Raw genomic sequence first — 17,141 nt, 5'->3', positions numbered from 1 at the left:
CTAATAAATGATTAAAAACCAAGTGATGAAGAGATATCGCTGGGGGTTATCACATCTTGCTCAAAATAATCCATTGCGTAATATTGGATCTATTGCGAACTTTTATACTTAGAACTGCATGTAACTCAAAAATGAGTGGCCTTTCTTTGTGTACGTTTATTAATACTTCGGGTAGGTATTATCATCTCGTGATACCGTAAAGTTTATATTTTGCTCCACTGTCCATGCATTATCATCGTTTCTAATTAATATTGGCATATGGGACTGCCTTGATTTCTTAATGTTATATTCGATTGATAAAGTGGTAGAAAAAGCGATTTTCGTATCCGCGATAGTGATAAACATTTAACACGTAAAAGAAGATATCATCGTCGAAGCCGAAATAGCATACGTTTTATCATTTATGCAAAGTATACAAAGTAATTTTCCGACATTTTTCTGCATCTCTCGATTATCGAAACAATGGCTTTTGAATTACACAATTTAGCAGTGTACTTGGGAGATAACAGAGGCTCGTAGTATGAGTGCCGTTAGAGTTTAAACTGAATAGTGCAGTCTAAAAGTGAATAGGTTGATTTTGCACTGGAGTGTTTTAATTTCGACAGTCAAATATTTGAAAAAAAAAAACAATATCAGCGAATTCCAATTTCAGCGAAGTATAAACACTGTAGAGTATAAAACTACTGAACGTCATTTAACTTACTCGACGTAAACTATTTTTATTTGAGAACTGCTTCCTATCACTTACATACATATTCGTAGAATTCCTTAAATCTCGTTCTCCTAAAACAGGAGCCAATAATTCCAATCGTTGGTGTACTCATTTTATCTTTAATATCGTTTAGGGGCCTCAGGATACCTTAGCACTGGGCACGCGCTGCCAACTGCAAATTACGGCCTGAAGGACCTGGTTGTACATAGTTTGATAATGGAATCGTGATAACATGACATACTTTGATTACACCAGCCCACAAAAAAAAAAAGTGGTCTGCACCTTTGACCGGACCGGAAGGTTAGCACGGTGTTATCGTCATAGTCGTGATCCCAAGCGAGTCATCATTGTTTATGAAAGAAGTTTAGAAGGTGTATACGTTGTCTTGTTGCCAATGCGAAATTCAGTGGTGTGGAAAATGGTTGGTAGAAAGGTCTTTCCTAACCACTTGCCAATTGTAAGTTGAAGTCCTGTTAAATCAAAAAACTCTGTAGTAATTATGAGTCTTTCTGACTCAAATATGTAAGACTGGTATTTGGGGTCGATCTAGAATATTTCCACCGAGTTTCAAAGTTCTCAGTCGTTTCCACACCTAGCCACTGAATCAGTTTGTAAGTTCATAATCAATTAACAGCCATCTATCGTATAGCCATATTGTTATCCATACTGATCCGTGCTTTACCAAGTACATCGTTTTATTCAATTTCCCTATTATTACTATTCCGTTTCAATGGCTTTTCTACGTGTCAGATTGAATTATTCCCGTATGTGCTGTGCTGCGCCATCGGCATTTTGCTTTCACGATGTTCAATGTAAGGAATTTTTTCGCCAGTCACCGGTATAGCATCTAAGATATACCAGAACAATATTGCGTGTCACGTAAATATTTTGGGTAATTTTGGTATCTATACTGTCGGTTTGCCAAAAAAATACCTAATATGTCATGAACTATGGTCACATGAAGTGGGAGATCGAAGACAGAAATTAATTTTTTTTGAGCACCCTATTGTCCATCCCCTATTTTGCTTCTAGCTAATACCAGTCAGTAGAAACCTGTTTATTTCTCGAATATGCTATGTTCGATTGATAAAATAATTGACAAGGTTTTCTACTCGATTTTCTATGTCAGTTAATGGTTTGAAAGTTTAAAATGCTATGAATGTAATCATTGTTGAATCTGAGGAAGCACGCGTTTTATCCATATTACACAAATAAATTCTTTATCCTGCTTACGCAGCCTTGATTATCAGCAAGACGCCTCCCGAATCACACAACTCGCAATAATATAAGTATGAAAGATCACCGAGGATCGGAGTTCACATGCTTGTATAAGAATTACGTAACACGTTGTACAACGGTTAAATAAAGACAGCCAAATCGCTTGGGAATCATTTATCGACAAATCGCGAAACTGGAAACACGATGATGGTTATACAATCGTATTGTGGCGTAAGATTCTACGTCTTGATACTATTTCTACTAAGCAGTTATGTTAGTATTTGCGGCAGTGCCCCGGCTGGAAATGCGGATATTTTTGAAAATTCGACTCGCCCAGAAATCCACGTACTTCAAGGAAATATCCAAGGTGTAAATCTGGTCACGCGCCGCAACAGGATATTCTTCGGTTTTAAAGGAATCCCATTCGCCCAACCGCCGATTGGAAATCTCAGGTTTGCTTCACAACAAGAAAATTCATATTGCTTGTTCAAAAAAAATATCACATAAATACACATACGCACATTCCCGGACGTCCCTGTGAAAATAGTCGAAAGTGATTCTCTAGTCCTCAAAATGTGAAAATCGTGTGAATATTTAACTTTTCATTTTTGGGATCATTGTAATAAACTTCACTACTTCTTTAAAACGAAGAAGCGAGTAGTTAATAATCTGCTGCATAGAGTAACTCTCAAGTTCAACTTTCGAAGTGGTTTTTTTTTTTGTTGGTTGGAACAAGTGTTCCAAATAATTATTTCTTATACAATGCTTGATCAACAACTATTCTTAAATCTCTCCACTGATAGATCGATCAATTTGAATACTGGATGTCGTGTTATGTAAACGGTAAAACAACATTCGCTGTTGTCTCGATACAGATTCAAGGGACCCGTACCAGCAGGAGCGTGGAATGGTACTTTAGATGGTAGCATCGATTCCCCCCCATGTCCTCAGCTGGAGGGTACAGTGTTCATCGGAGATGAGGACTGTCTATATCTCAACGTGTATACACCACGGGTAATCATTATACCTCATGTTTTCAGCACAATTGGATGACAGTTTTTATGTTTTCAACTTGCGTGTAGTCAGTCCATGCACTTTCAACGAGGAGATCTGGATTGCCGAATGTGTATTTTGAAAATGATTTTTGATTTGCTCAATCCTGCAGCTTCCTACCGGTGACAACTTTACCTTACTACCAGTAATGCTCTTTGCCTATGGCGGTGGACACAAAACAGGAACGAATAATCCCAAACGATGGGGACCTCAATTCATCCTTGATAAAGATGTCGTCCTGTTAGTTCCTAACTACCGTATGGGTCCTTTAGGATATCTCAGTACGGGAGATGAAGTATCACCTGGTAATTACGGTCTCAAGGACCTAGTTCGAGCTTTGGAATGGACTCGAGACAACGTTCGTTATTTTGGTGGTGATCCCAATCAAGTCACTGTTCACGGAGGAAGTTCAGGGGCCGCGTGCGTTCATCTCTTGACGATGTCGAATTCAACGAATGGTGAGACTCACTAGCTGTTGATTATTGGTGACATACCTACGTATATTTATATAGCTTACTGTTTCTTGGTCGTGAATTTCCTTCAGCTCCAGTCATGATGCACAATTCAATTTCATTTTATGTGATTGAATGCGTGTCATTTTTTGCGTATCGCTCGAACAGCTACCGATACAGTTTCCTTATTCTTACAGGACTTTTTCATCGATATATCCTGCAAAGTGGAAACGCGCTCGGGTTGTTATTTCCACATACGAAAACGCAGAGCGCAAAATATGCTGCTAAGCTTGGAGAACATCTTGGTTGCCCGACTAATACCTCTATTGCCCTTGTTAACTGTCTGAGAACTTTTAACGCGTCCCAACTTGTCGATACGACGTCTGTGTTCACCGAGTGGTTCGTATTTCCGTATGTTATATGGAGTCCAAGTATCGAACCAGAAACAGAAGAAGCATTCATAACGGATACTCCGAGGAACTTGTATGCTCGCGGAATGGTCCGTGATCTGCCGTCGATAAACCTGGTTGTTCGCGATGAAGGAATTGTCTTTAGTGCCTGCAAGTAATCTTACAATATTCACGAGCGGAAAATTTTTTTAAAAAAAGCAGTAGAATATAAGTGTAGCCAACAGATGAATTCAAATTTGATACAATTTTGTTTCTGTTCTCATCAGTATTTCTCAACCGACAAGACTTGATCAATGAGTTTTTGGACAAGTTGCATATTGTTCTACCTTACGTCTTACAATATGAGAATGATATTGACAATATGACTGTTTTCGCTGATGCCGTCAAGTCATACTACTTTAACAATCTGACCGTCGATCAAAACATAGTAGGTATTCAAAGTCAGCGAATTAAGTTCCCATTTCCTCGATTACCAGGTCTAATATTCGGTACTTGTTTCAGATATTCAATAATTTTTCGCTATTCCTGAGTGATCTTACCGTCACATATTTTTCGCACAAAACTATCCAGGAAAAAGCTCTTCATACTAAAAGCCCCCAGTATTTTTGCTCATTCAACTACCGGGGTACAGTCAGTTACAGCTATTTCTTCAGTGGAGGGGATACTGTGAACATGGGTGTAGCACACGGTGATGAGCTTCTCTATCTTCTTCCGGGACCGAAGTCTCAGTTTGGACCTCCAGGCTACGAATTTAGCGAGGCCGATTGGAAAATGGTGGACACGATGGTCCAGCTGTGGACATCCTTTGCAGCTACCGGGTAAATGCGAGCAGCTAGAAATAAGAGTAAAACAAAAAAAAAAAATTAAGAAAATCTCAGTTGACTGTAACTAGACAAGATTGATGGGAAATCCGGAATTATGCTTTCAGAACACCGACAACTTTGGATGGCAGTACAACTTGGATGCCATATTCACGTTCCCTCGATAATTACCTCCAAATAGGAGATGGTTCTGACACAACTCTTCAAATGAAGCATGGTTATTCTGTTGACCGATTTCGATTTTTGGACGAACTTTTAGCCGCTGTAAATTTGCACTAGCTACGGGACTTCGTATTTCACGATTACAATTCACTTTTGAAGGGATTTGATGCTGTAAAGATACAAGTATTGCAAATACACATATCTGAATAAAGCATTTCAAGTGTAAGATATTCGTGTATCACGGACATATGAGAAAACATGTAAGTGTCAATTGGAACAATAATAATAGCCCCAAAAAATCCAACTTACTTCAAGAACCTACGTTCACGAAATTTCGGATTTAATAGAACCAGCAGGGACGTATTGCAGAGAAATGAATTAAACGACCAAGAACCAAGTTCTGGTGTATTTGACAAACATAGAATTATTTTATTTCATAGTCAGTCATACTTAGCGTGACAAAAAATTATGTGTTTTTAAGGGCTAGAAACCATATGAAATACGAAATCGTACTGGTCGCGAAGTATTAAATACACGCAAATAAGTAACTCGAATTACTGTTGTCCTTCATTCGGCCTCAAATTATCCTGCTTTACCCTTATAATTTTACTTAAGAAATTTCCTCTTTTTTTATGTCAAGTGATCGACTCGAGTAAATCAGTAGTTGTTCGATAAAAGATGTGTTTCTATCATTTTGAGTGCATTAAATATTCAACAGATCTTCAATTCAAATCTGTACATTACTGAATATGTAACTGAGTCCCAAACAACTTCGAGTATGAATTTTTATAACAAATGTTGAAAATATCCATTTTAGTTGTGCAGCCTAGTACGAGCAATACAGTTGTGGTTTACTTCAAGTTTTTATTACTAAACACTTAAAACTACACACGGATTATGTCCAGCAATAAGAGTTCCAACCAAATGTTCACATTATTGGTGATGTTCAGAGGATTCAAGGTCCATTGATATCATTAGATTTGTTCGCAGAATTTCCACATTTTGATAAATTAATTAGAAAAATTATTCTGAGAAATATGAACAATCGAATTTCACAATCATTTAGTTTCGAATCTCTAATTCCTGTCAAACTGATAATTGTCAAAAAGTAAAATAAACCGATTAATACAAACTATTATAAAGCATTAGTCAATAAGTGGTACTCATTAATGTAAGTTTATTTGTGTTATTCAGACAAGGCGTGAGTTCATCATAGAGGCCAAGCAGGACGTGTAGCTCCGTCCATATCTGTAGCCAATGAGTTATCGCTTCTTAAACGATGTGATCCGCCGCCAATGGCAGCTCCACACTCGTTACAATTGCTTTCTTCCATGGCACCTCCACAATCTCCTATAATGTAAATATGTCCATTCGGACACTTGAACCAATGGCCTTGTTTGTAGCCCATTGCTTTAACAATCATCTTACGCTCGTTATCCATCAGGATGACTTTTTTCATATCTAATAATGGTGCAAGCAGATGTATCTGGTTTTTAATATCCAATTCTCTTTCTTCAGTAAATTTATGAACACTTGTCAGTTTCTCTACTAAATTTATGAAATCTATTTCATGTTCCACGGTGTCATTATGCTGGAAGACGATCTGAAGATTCATCTTACAAATTTCAGCCTGTAAAATACATAACAAATGAAAATGTAAACCAAATAAAGAAATCCTTCAAACTAAAACGCAAGATGTGGCTTGATACAGTGAAATTTCTATTGAACGGAGTTTGATTATTTAGATATAACAGTCAGAAATGAAATATTATACCACATATCAAAATTACTCTACATATCGCGAATACATGAAGAATTACATCAGTACAAAGTATAAAATTTTAGCGGTTGAAAAATTTAGTTCTCAAAATTGGTATTTAAAATTTCTAGATTTGGTATCTAAATACAGATCAAAGATTTATTACCATATAATGTAATCTCTGAAGTTCTTTTTCGATGTCATTGATTTCCTGATTGGAAATCTGTCCCCTAATTGAGAGTGATTGTACCAACATCACAACCTGATCGTTTAACCATGGATAGATCGTAATGGTGGGATCTATATTTTCCAGTTTTTCGATTACATGCTGTAAGATGTTCAGTGTGATCTTGGTAGCTTCCGTTGCTCGGACATCCAAAACCTGCCGGCGCTTTTTCTTTGTCGTAGGAAACACTTTGGTGTGCAAAATTTTCAAAAAATTGTTCAGATCCGGGAAACCTATAATTAAAAATGTTTGTTATCCACATGGTCAAAGATTGTTAATGAGTTCATTGAGGGGTTATTTGATTTAACCACTTCCTAGCCATCGTCCCATATTTGGAACGAACGCGTGAAAAATTCGACCCAGAAGAGGTTAATAGGTTCGCAAAATAAAGTTATCGCCATACGTTTCGGCCCTGAATTGAGTCTTCTTTAAATAAACAGAAATTTAATGAATTAATGGTTTATTTTTCGCAATATTGACATAAATGTCACTGAAGCGTCGGCAAAGATTTTGCTTTATATGGATGTATGATATAATAGGATATCAAGAAAGATTATAGCGCAAGTGAGGTCAAGTAATTTTGCCAAACCAATACTGTTTTTTCACTAGTGGAAGTTAACTTGTCGATAAAAACGTCAGCTTTTCAAATCAGAAAGTGAATCTGTCAGCTTGATGTAGTAGTTGTGTTTCCTTGCAGTGATGCAATAAACTATGCCTGAATTCAAAATGAAAAATAAATCAGATGGTTATTGTATTCACACAATACATTCGATATTGAGAACTTCCATGTGAGACTTGCTAGGTAATGGATATAGCGGTATTATTTAATAATATGTTTATGTGCGTACTCTGTGAAATTCGATTTTCTTGCATGCGTTTAATTACTTTGAGGAAAAGCTGTTGCTGGTTCAGCAAACATGTTTGATCTCCAAATATTTTTTTCTTGATTGCTTGTACATCTGCCACATCAGTTTTAATTTGATTCATTATTCGCATACATTTACTGATAAACGTTTTGCAGCGTGGGCAGGTTTTCATCTGAATTGGGTCACTGCGTTCTGATACCCATTTCAAAAGCCCTTCACTTTCTATGCAATGTCCACAATCTTCCAATAATATGAATCTGTTGAAATATTAAATTTTAATTTGTTACTTATTAACATTTTCATCAGTTATGAGTAATTTTAATGGGTTAAATATCACCATTGATGCAAATAATGGTAATTCACCTTGCATTTGGTTCATCTTCATTGCCAAGGAAAAATTCTTCTATAAGTTCTTCTTTATTACAAATTCGGCATAATGGTGGGCATGGCTCCCCGCAAAAACCAACACAGGGATGGCCACATTTTAATAGCTTTGGGCACTCTTCATTGCACGGCTCCCTATCACACAATTCGGAGCAGCTTTTGGTGCATTTGGAGTGAGGACATCCCCAACCACATTTTTCCTAATACAAAGTAATTTATAATCAATTCTTGTCATGAACGAACTACAACGAGAAATATTGAAGAATAATTAAATCCGAAAAATATTGAATCTAAATAAGTGTACGTTATCTACATCCAAATAGACAAAATATCTTACAGACCTAATATCATGATATTGCTCACAGTGAGGTCAGTTTAAATCATACCTTGCATGGTGTGCATGGTTCGCCACATTTTTTATTGCATCTATTGTGGCGGCACTTAACTTCACAAACTTTCTTACAAGGTGGACACTCTTGTCTGCAAGGAACTTCGCATCTAAACATTTAATATTTGTTATATTGACAACATTATTCCTTGTTCTTATCTGCATCAAATATAGTTTGATTTTTCACTGTATCAAAATCATTGTGTGTTAAGACATTTGATATGTTTCACATCAATGGGGTAGATTATAGTTTTAATTTATCTAAGATCTGAAACGATTTGTATTTCACTTATCTATACTAAAGAGAAAATCACTTGATGCATGCAGATATCTTACTTATGCCCACAAACGAGAATGTTGCCACAGATTTCGCCGCAAGGTGTGTGTATGCGTCCTTGTTTACAGTATCCACAATTACCTTTGCAGATGTGTCCACAAGCCAGTTCCGTCATACACGGTTCTTTACAGTATTTCAATAATTCCAGCAGATTTCCTGATTGGAACAAAAAATTAATTGGTGAAAGTATTCATATTTAACTATTTGTACTATAAGCGATATCGCTGAGTACTTTTCTAGCTTCAAAACAGAATTTTATTGTGCAGTCTGCAAAAAATAACTGGAGTCAAATTCCACACTGTTCCATATTTTTATAAATGATTTGAATCATTATTATAATTCATGAGTTCCTTACTTGTTCCTTGCAAATAACAAGGCACTGAAAAATTGTGTCCACACAATCCGAGTTCACTTCTACGCACCATGAGTTTACACGCAGTAGTGCATGGGTCTTTACACTTAGCTTTGCAAGGATGTCCACAGGCTAGTTTAAGCTTGCACTCATTACTACATTTTGAAGATGTTGCCTCTTCGCAGCATTTTAATTTTATGTTATGTCCACATGTGCTTGTTTTTTCAACCTGCAATATTTTCAGTATTGTAATTCACCTTGGTAAGTTTTTTGAATTGAATGCAATTATATAATCGATTTTGCATGTTTTACTCACGATTACTTGACATTTTCCACAAATTTCACTGCATTTCAATTGACACTTGTGACCGCAATCCATGTCACGCTTGCATGGCTTATTACACACAATTCCTTCAACATCTTCACTGCATAAGCAATCAAAGTAATGTCCGCATGAGCGTTCTTTCTTCATTTTGATGTCACATAAGATGCACTTTTCGCTACATTGCTTTTTGCACACATGATTCATGGTACAGTTGAGATTAGTTTTCGTACATTCCTTTTGACACATGTACTGTAATGATTAATATCTTGTATAATGTATTTCAGTAAGACCTGATGTTAATGACATTTTCATCGAAACAACTTGAACATTCGACATTACTAAAAAGCGTAATATACCGTCAAGTGATCAGGGTCATCATTTACGTGGCAGTTCAATTCACAAGAGTGGCCACATGGAACTCGAACATCACAGGGATATGAGCATGGGTAATCTTTGACAGATTTATGACACGGCTTTACAACCGTGTGATTACAGTCAGGTAAAGTGCCGTTGACCTGAAAATTTGGAGCAGCCTATAAAATTCGAGTTAGCTGCGATCTTTAAATTAGTGATCATCGAGCTTGAGACACGACGGATGCCACAGCTGTTTATTCCAATTTAAATTACTTGTAATTCTTTTATTGCAAACATACCATGACAGGACATAAAAATGATCCTGAATCTACCCAACATGGGACAGGCACAGTGTGGCCACATTTCAGTTCTCGATCTTCGAATACGAGGCAGTCTTTACAAGTTTGAGAACATGTAAATGGACAAGGATGACCTTTTGGGCAAGCTTTACGACAAGGTTGATGGCACTTATGTTCTGCAACATGCTTACGGTCCAAAACATGACATACGCTCAAACAGGTATGTCCACAAGACAATTTTGTATCACATTTTCTCAAGCAGCCTCCTTCCGGAGATTTTTGAAAATCCATTGAATTCTGTACCTGTATGTTAATTCTATGCTAATTATTTGTAAAAGTAGTTTGACATTCTTATATTACTTGAAACATATTGATATGAATACTTACGCTTAATAATTCATCAGGGTGAATTTGACATTGTAATTCGAGACAATCACCAATCGCATTGTCATTTTCCAAAACATTTTTAATTTTGGGCCAAATATGATTATTTGTTGTGAGATTATGCATATTTCCCATAATGTAAAGACCCGCTCGAGCACGCGACAGTGCTACGCAAACTCTGTTTTCTTCACTGAGAAAACCGACATTTCCTTCTTCATTGTTTCGCACTAATGATAAGAGAATTATTTTATTTTCTTCACCCTGGTAGTTATCGATCGTTGTTATGCGTAAATTTCTGAGGATTGAATAACGCTCTCTCTCCTGAAAGTAGAAAAAGCACAATGGAGTTTTCTAACATTTTCATCCAGTAACAGTGCCTGAGCCATAAGAAATATTCTCACCTTTATCAATACGAATAATTGACCAGCATAGGTGCAGACTATCGTAATTTCTGATACATCATATCCTTGTAATATCAGATGTCTGGCAAATGCTACCAGAAATTTGGCTTCGTGCGGATTTGTCCAAGTGTCATCATTGTGATCAGAGCTAACTTCCTTGTGCTCATGATGCAGGAAAAATAAATTTTTACTCACACCTTCAATTGGAGGGTATGTGCAAACGGATTCATGATTGTAAAGCGTGTCATATATAGATGGGCATATCAATGCAGCAATTTCCGGTCGCATTCGATGTTGATTTGTCAATTGCGTATAATCTCCGTGTATATTGATCATTCTTTCGAACAACGATATGTTCAAATTATATTTAGTTCCTAACTTGTGAACAGCTGCTTTTGGTCGCAGTTGCTTATGATCCCCAACCAGGATGAGGTGTTGGCAACTTTTAGTTAGAGAGCAAACTACATGAGCTTCAAGAATTTCAGCTGCTTCTTCTACCAGTACTAGATAGGTAATAAAATTATTGTGAATGGTTATAAAAATTAATATGAGTCTGTTTTGTTCCGGAATCAAATCATGATTTTCAAATTATACGAATATTTTTAGTAATTTATTTACTTGAATATAAATCTTTAAATAATTTATTCCCAAGTTAATTCTGCTTAAATGCATTTCAAATTACAATGAGTTAGAAATAATATCAAACGGGACAAGGAAATTTACTTATTCATTTGACAAAGAATTGCCTAATATTAAATTGTGTACTAGGTTGTTTTCATCAGCCAAGAAACTGGCATCAAAATATTAAGAGCACTTGTATCATTCTACACAGAGCAAATATTATATCTACCTATTGGTGCATGAAGAGCACGTATGGAAGTGTGTAGTCTTGCCGCAGCCGTCGTAGTAATTCCGATGACTTCATGTTCCTGTAGTATTTCTAAATCAAAATACTCTTTAGCGTTTTTCAATTCCTGAAGTAGGTATCCAGACCTTTTTTTAAGTTCAGCTAAAGTGGACATTGCGTTTTCATAACTGATTGTTATCCATCGCCAATATTCTTCCCAATTTGGATGTTGAGGACGTCGGTTTTTTTCTGTATTTAATAATGGATGTTGAGCCAATTGTTGCTGAAATATAAAAAGATTAGAAATAAAATTAGGTACAAATATTTAACAATAGAAGCAAAATATAAAAAACTCCAGTTCCATCAAAGTGAATTCCAATACAACTTGATAATGTTAGAGATTTCAAAAACGACGTTTCAACTTGTACGGAACATTTAGTTTTATCCTTTAGTTTCGAATTTTTAAAATGACGTAATATGAATATTTTTAATTGAATTTTTATCTATATCTACGGGGATGCAGGTCATGTTAACCCTACTGGAATATTTTTTTGAATCTTTAACACTACACCATTGACTATACATAATTATACTAACCTGTAATTTTGATCGTAGTTTACGTAGTTCAGTAATATCATACTCCAATTCAGTAGTCGGATTAAACGGCAGAATACTCATTTCATTTGTGCATAGATGCATTTGTGCATAATTCTCATGTATTAGTTCATCTATACATTCCAGAGGAAGTACAAATTCACAGGGATCAAGTGAAAAGAACCACTTACAAAATAATTGAATTTGCCAAGGCATGTCTAATTCATGTGTTGAATACGTCGAATTCTTCCTAGTTACGGGCTCGACTAGATTAGATTTCCATCTAGAATTTTTTTTTCGTAAGGTAGCGCTATGCTCACGTAATTGCTCGACAGTGATATATTCTGCAATGAATTCAGCGCTGAATCCGAACAGCCGTTTCAAGAGGTCCTGATTATCAAGTTCATATAATGCTGATTCTCTACAATATTTCTGCAGTTCGTATACCGACACAATACTATTCTCTTGTGTTAAATTCTCAATCACATTGCAGGTTTCTTTAATTTCCTGTATATTGTATTGCAATGCGCGTTTTGCAAAATGCATATTTGACTGCGCATTTCTTGCTGAATCGCTGAAAATAAAACTGTCGCTACGTTTGTTCTTGATTGAGCATTGCTCCAATCTTGGATTACTTGATCTGCTACCAACACGGATGATAGAGTCCGTGTACTTTAATATACCATCAAGAATTTGATCCAGAGCATGATTTGTTAAGCATACAACCATGACTGGCCCATGTTTCAGCCAGTATTTACGATTCTCCAAAATCGTGCGGATTATTTGCAAAGCGAGAAAAGTCTTGCCTGTTCCTGGCGGTCCTTGGATAAGTACAAGTTCTTGAGTGAGTGCACTTTTGAATGCTTTGTATTGCATTTCATCTAGATTTAATTCCTGAGCTGATGGCCATGTTCGGTTTGATGCTACAGGTAGTTTGATTCCCTTGTAACTGAATATAGTTTTTCCGAAGGTCAAGTAAGTCGAGTTAATGTAACGAGGTCGGAAAGTCGAAGTATCAGCGTCTACTAGATAATTTCTCATTGGAAAATTCCTCTCATTCATATGCAGCATAGCATTTAGTACTACAAAGTATGGCTCAAAGTACAATTTTGGTTCCAACATGACAAAATCACTGTCGTAAAATTCCGAAGTAATCTTTGTTCCACCGCATGGCTTGATTGTAAGTATACCTTTTTCAAGATATTTCTCATCTCGGTGGGAAATAGTTGCGAACAAAATGGTATTGAAATTATCGTTGCTCAGGCATAACAGCCCACCGAATATAAGCCTTTTGGAATCTCTCCAATTGATGTTATTCTTGATTCCAAAAAATATTTCAACTCCATCACGAATAACACCAAAATCATCGCTATTGGGAATTACGAATCTGACTTTCTTGTAAATGCGTAGGTTCTTGTTCCGACGTTGGTTGAAGTCATTCAAGTATTCGTCAATGCCATCACGAAGAGGGCCTATAAAATCTTCACGCAGTAAACGAAACTGCACGTCAAGATAATGTTCTACTGAATTGTAAGCTTCTTTGACTTTATTAATCCTAATGAAAGGATGACTATCAAGCAAATCCTTTTTCGTTGGTATAATGCTCAAGGACCTGAAGTCTTCAGGTGGACCTTCCTCCAATTCTTCAGGCCTTTGAGCATGAATTGCGCTCTTCATTTCGAAAATTTGTAATTGGCTTTGCAACTTATTGGACATATATAATGCAGCGGTTTTGACATTTTTATCAATTACATAATCTTGATTGTTTTCAATGCTTGTGATAATAATATTCATTTTGTCTAGAATCCCCGGAAGTTCGTCTCTAGCTTTACTAGGCAAAAGATCAACCATTGTTTGGAATATTTCGATTAAATTCTTCCAGAACCCATTTCTATCTTCCCAATAAATGTTGTTACTTTTCTTAGCAGCCGATTCACTTTCGAAAGGCAATGACATCAGATACGTCTCTAAGCTTTTTAGAAACGTTTCAGAACAGGCACGACTTAGTATGCCGCTCATATTCTCTGTGAAGTTACCTTTGCAAAGTTTTTTGAGGACCCGCACAGTCATTACTAAGGCGTCTGGTGTAAATGTACTGTTCAAGAATTGTTCAAATTCTGTTCTTTGTTTCATTAACGTAGCTACGACTCGATCACTAGTCATTTTGTCTAATTGTTCCAGGTGCGTAAAATTAAAGTATTCTGCATTACATGTGGCTCCAATTCTGGTATCCCAAGTAAAAATATTGCCACTAGGTTTGTACGAGGAGTGTTGTCGGTGATATCTAAAATATTATATTACATTTAAGATAGTCTTATGCAACGGCGAAACTGAAAATATGAATATGAAAAATGTTTTTATGTACATACCTAGAACGTGTGAAGCTATTGGTTTCTTGTATATTATATGCACTTCTATTGGGGTACCCATGATTAGAACTTCTATTGTATACTTCATACTGAGGGGTTCTGCAAAATGTGGGAACGAATTGTTGTAGCGTCTGTGTATTAAGATAGCTTTAATGAACTATTCTGGTCATAGTAAAATCGAAGAAAAAATACTTAATATCACAAAAACTTTATTAGACGAGTATTTATGCATGTTAAACTGTGAAATAGCATGTTAAACTGTGAAATATAAATAATATTAATAAACATAGACATATCATGACCAGCATTGTGATTTAGAAGTGGCATATCCAAGAGTGCCCTGAGTAAACAAATTGGCACTGACAAGCTCTGCTACATGAATAGCATGCTACGAGTGGCGCAAGTGACGTTTCCGTGTTTACAGCGCATCCATAAACCACTGTGGAATGTCATCATGAAATCTCAAGTTTTAATTGTCATTAGTTTTGCTATTCGATTAATAGTTATAATCAAAAAACATCTCCTCTGCAGTACTTGCACCATTACTCACATGTAAATTTGTTAACATCAATTGAAAATAAATTAAAAACCGTAAAGGCCATCAAGCCGAAATTTTGTACACACGTTTAGCATTACATTTACTACGTATACACAAAATTTGGATCAGTTTTGGAAACTTTTGTTACAGTTTAGAACCACCTTGATACTCCAATTATCCCAGTCAACATGGTCAAAAAATGGATATTCACTCATACAAGTTCTTTTTTCGATGAATTTTGTTTTACAGCTTCATTTGCCTATTAGAAACAAGATCTGAAAGTTCACTGCATTACGAGAGCAAACTTTGCGTCGATCGATTGAGTGTAGAAAAAGTGCCCAAAAGTGTTTTGTTTTTGCAAATATATTCGTATACTTTGGTTCTACGATGCAAATACCTATTATCAAAAATAAAGCTACAGACTACGTTCTCAGCATAACAGCACACAGGGAAACTTATTGTATCACTGTGAATTTTTGTACTCTGAAATACCTACATTACTGGTCAGATTCACGTAACATTCGATATAAGTCACTCATTTATGAAAAACCCCTGCCTGTTCATAGTTTTTACTTTTTTAACCTACCAAACATAATTTATAAGACTAGAAGTCAGTCATAAAAATTTAATTTATTCCAAAAATTTTGCGACTGCCGAATTAACATAAATCGGACTTACGGTTTTGTGCCTTTCAATCTGCTGTGAAAGTGCCGTTGAAAACCACCCTCTGTATCACCATTAGATTTTTCTTCAGAGGATCCATTTCGACTTCTCCAGTTGTCATGATCTGCATAGCAATTAATACGTGTATCAGAATGAGACATGTGATCAACTGTCTAATATTAAATTTTCACACGATCATATAATTAGAAATGTGAATTCAAGTTATAGAAAGGAATAATTATATAGATCAATGTGAATAGTATATCATATAATTACCCTATCACAGTCCACGTATCTCAAACGCAAAAAAGGGCTCAACAACCTCATTCTATACTCAATTCTGACTATACGTTAATTATTTCTATGTCGAATGAAAATGTGTTAGAGTTTTTGTGTTTAGAATTGCGTATAGAATGGCCCTTTTTCACTTTTGAGATTCGTGGACTTCAATATTTTGAGATATATAAAAGCGCTTTTCTTTTGTTTTTACAGTGGCGTTACGTAATGTACTTTACATACCATTTGATCTACGCATTTTGCTGCACGAGTGCCGGTATAAACGTTGTGTAAATTAAAGAAATCAATGAATCGATCATTCGTTGACGAATGTCGTCTTCAGATACTTCGATTTTCGCGTCAAAATCTTACAACTCTTAATGTGACAAAAAACCGAGTCTACTGCTCTTGACCACGATTTGCGACGTTGTGCCTTACAATACGGTTGCTTTGTAATGAGTAAACTCACAAAGAACTCCAGGGAAACCCCCGATACTCATAATCATAGCGATCAATATATATATATATATGTTGATCGCTATGATTATGAGTATCGGGGGTTTCCCTGGAGTTCGTTGTGAGTATATATATATATATATATATTAGTGAATCATGGAAAAAATCATGGAGACTAACAACTTTAAAATGGTTGATCTGTTGCTTAGTGCTGCTTCCTGGTGCTGCCGAGCTGAATCTGAGAAAAGTTGCGGAAAAAGTCGATTTCCGACTACGATATAAATCAATCATCTTGTTAAAAATGACCAAATGACGGTTATTAACTATCGACGAACCGTATAAGTAGTATGAATAATATTTTGACAGACATGGTTTTGATTGGTAATTTAGAATGAGTGCTTCCATTTACTTGACTCAAATCGACTCGTGTCGCTATTTCTGGTGTAACCGGCCAATCTAAGCAAAGGAATACACCAGAAATAGTGACACGAGTCG

The 17,141-nt window shown here is 36.0% G+C and overlaps 2 protein-coding genes across 5 annotated transcripts in view; one reads left to right on the top strand and one right to left on the bottom strand.

Moving 5' to 3' along the window:
• The first annotated feature begins 136 nt into the window (after positions 1-136).
• On the top strand, positions 137-6,517 carry LOC124213831 (esterase E4-like). Of its 2 annotated transcripts, none has more exons than XM_046615506.2 (8): positions 137-1,169; positions 1,950-2,382; positions 2,806-2,944; positions 3,096-3,441; positions 3,633-3,995; positions 4,112-4,272; positions 4,347-4,663; positions 4,774-5,382. In XM_046615506.2, exons 2-8 carry the CDS (start codon positions 2,135-2,137, stop codon positions 4,943-4,945), a joined length of 1,746 nt encoding a protein of 581 aa, XP_046471462.1. In that variant the 5' UTR covers positions 137-1,169; positions 1,950-2,134; the 3' UTR covers positions 4,946-5,382. The 2 variants fall into 2 exon arrangements, 1 of the variants encoding a protein (XP_046471462.1); XR_006881996.2 differs by lacking the exon at positions 137-1,169 and adding an exon at positions 6,023-6,517 and having other exon boundaries at positions 1,608-2,382; positions 4,774-5,088.
• The window catches only part of LOC124213825 (NFX1-type zinc finger-containing protein 1-like), a 13,450-nt gene continuing 1,935 nt past the window's right edge, over positions 5,627-17,141 (bottom strand). The window contains exons 1-17 of one of the 3 annotated variants that reach the window (XM_046615486.2): positions 16,434-16,636; positions 15,930-16,038; positions 14,714-14,812; positions 12,348-14,628; positions 11,754-12,033; positions 10,904-11,406; positions 10,506-10,823; positions 10,119-10,421; positions 9,822-9,980; positions 9,457-9,714; positions 9,144-9,369; positions 8,788-8,944; positions 8,450-8,561; positions 8,043-8,263; positions 7,662-7,936; positions 6,754-7,046; positions 5,627-6,458 (exon numbers count right to left, since the gene is read on the bottom strand). In XM_046615486.2, the coding sequence (XP_046471442.1) occupies positions 6,039-6,458; positions 6,754-7,046; positions 7,662-7,936; positions 8,043-8,263; positions 8,450-8,561; positions 8,788-8,944; positions 9,144-9,369; positions 9,457-9,714; positions 9,822-9,980; positions 10,119-10,421; positions 10,506-10,823; positions 10,904-11,406; positions 11,754-12,033; positions 12,348-14,628; positions 14,714-14,812; positions 15,930-16,038; positions 16,434-16,449 (6,030 nt within the window). In that variant the 5' untranslated portion in view covers positions 16,450-16,636 and the 3' untranslated portion in view covers positions 5,627-6,038. Of the gene's footprint in view, positions 6,459-6,753; positions 7,047-7,661; positions 7,937-8,042; positions 8,264-8,449; positions 8,562-8,787; positions 8,945-9,143; positions 9,370-9,456; positions 9,715-9,821; positions 9,981-10,118; positions 10,422-10,505; positions 10,824-10,903; positions 11,407-11,753; positions 12,034-12,347; positions 14,629-14,713; positions 14,813-15,929; positions 16,039-16,433; positions 16,637-17,141 lie in introns of those variants that run through there. The other 2 variants (XM_046615485.2, XM_046615487.2) reach the window with 2 other exon arrangements.

Source organism: Neodiprion pinetum, chromosome 3 (assembly GCF_021155775.2).
Source record: "Neodiprion pinetum isolate iyNeoPine1 chromosome 3, iyNeoPine1.2, whole genome shotgun sequence".
Taxonomy (NCBI): Eukaryota; Metazoa; Arthropoda; class Insecta; order Hymenoptera; family Diprionidae; genus Neodiprion; species Neodiprion pinetum.
The sequence above is the reverse complement of the archived record's forward strand: the minus strand, read 5'-3'. Positions and strand labels throughout refer to the sequence as shown.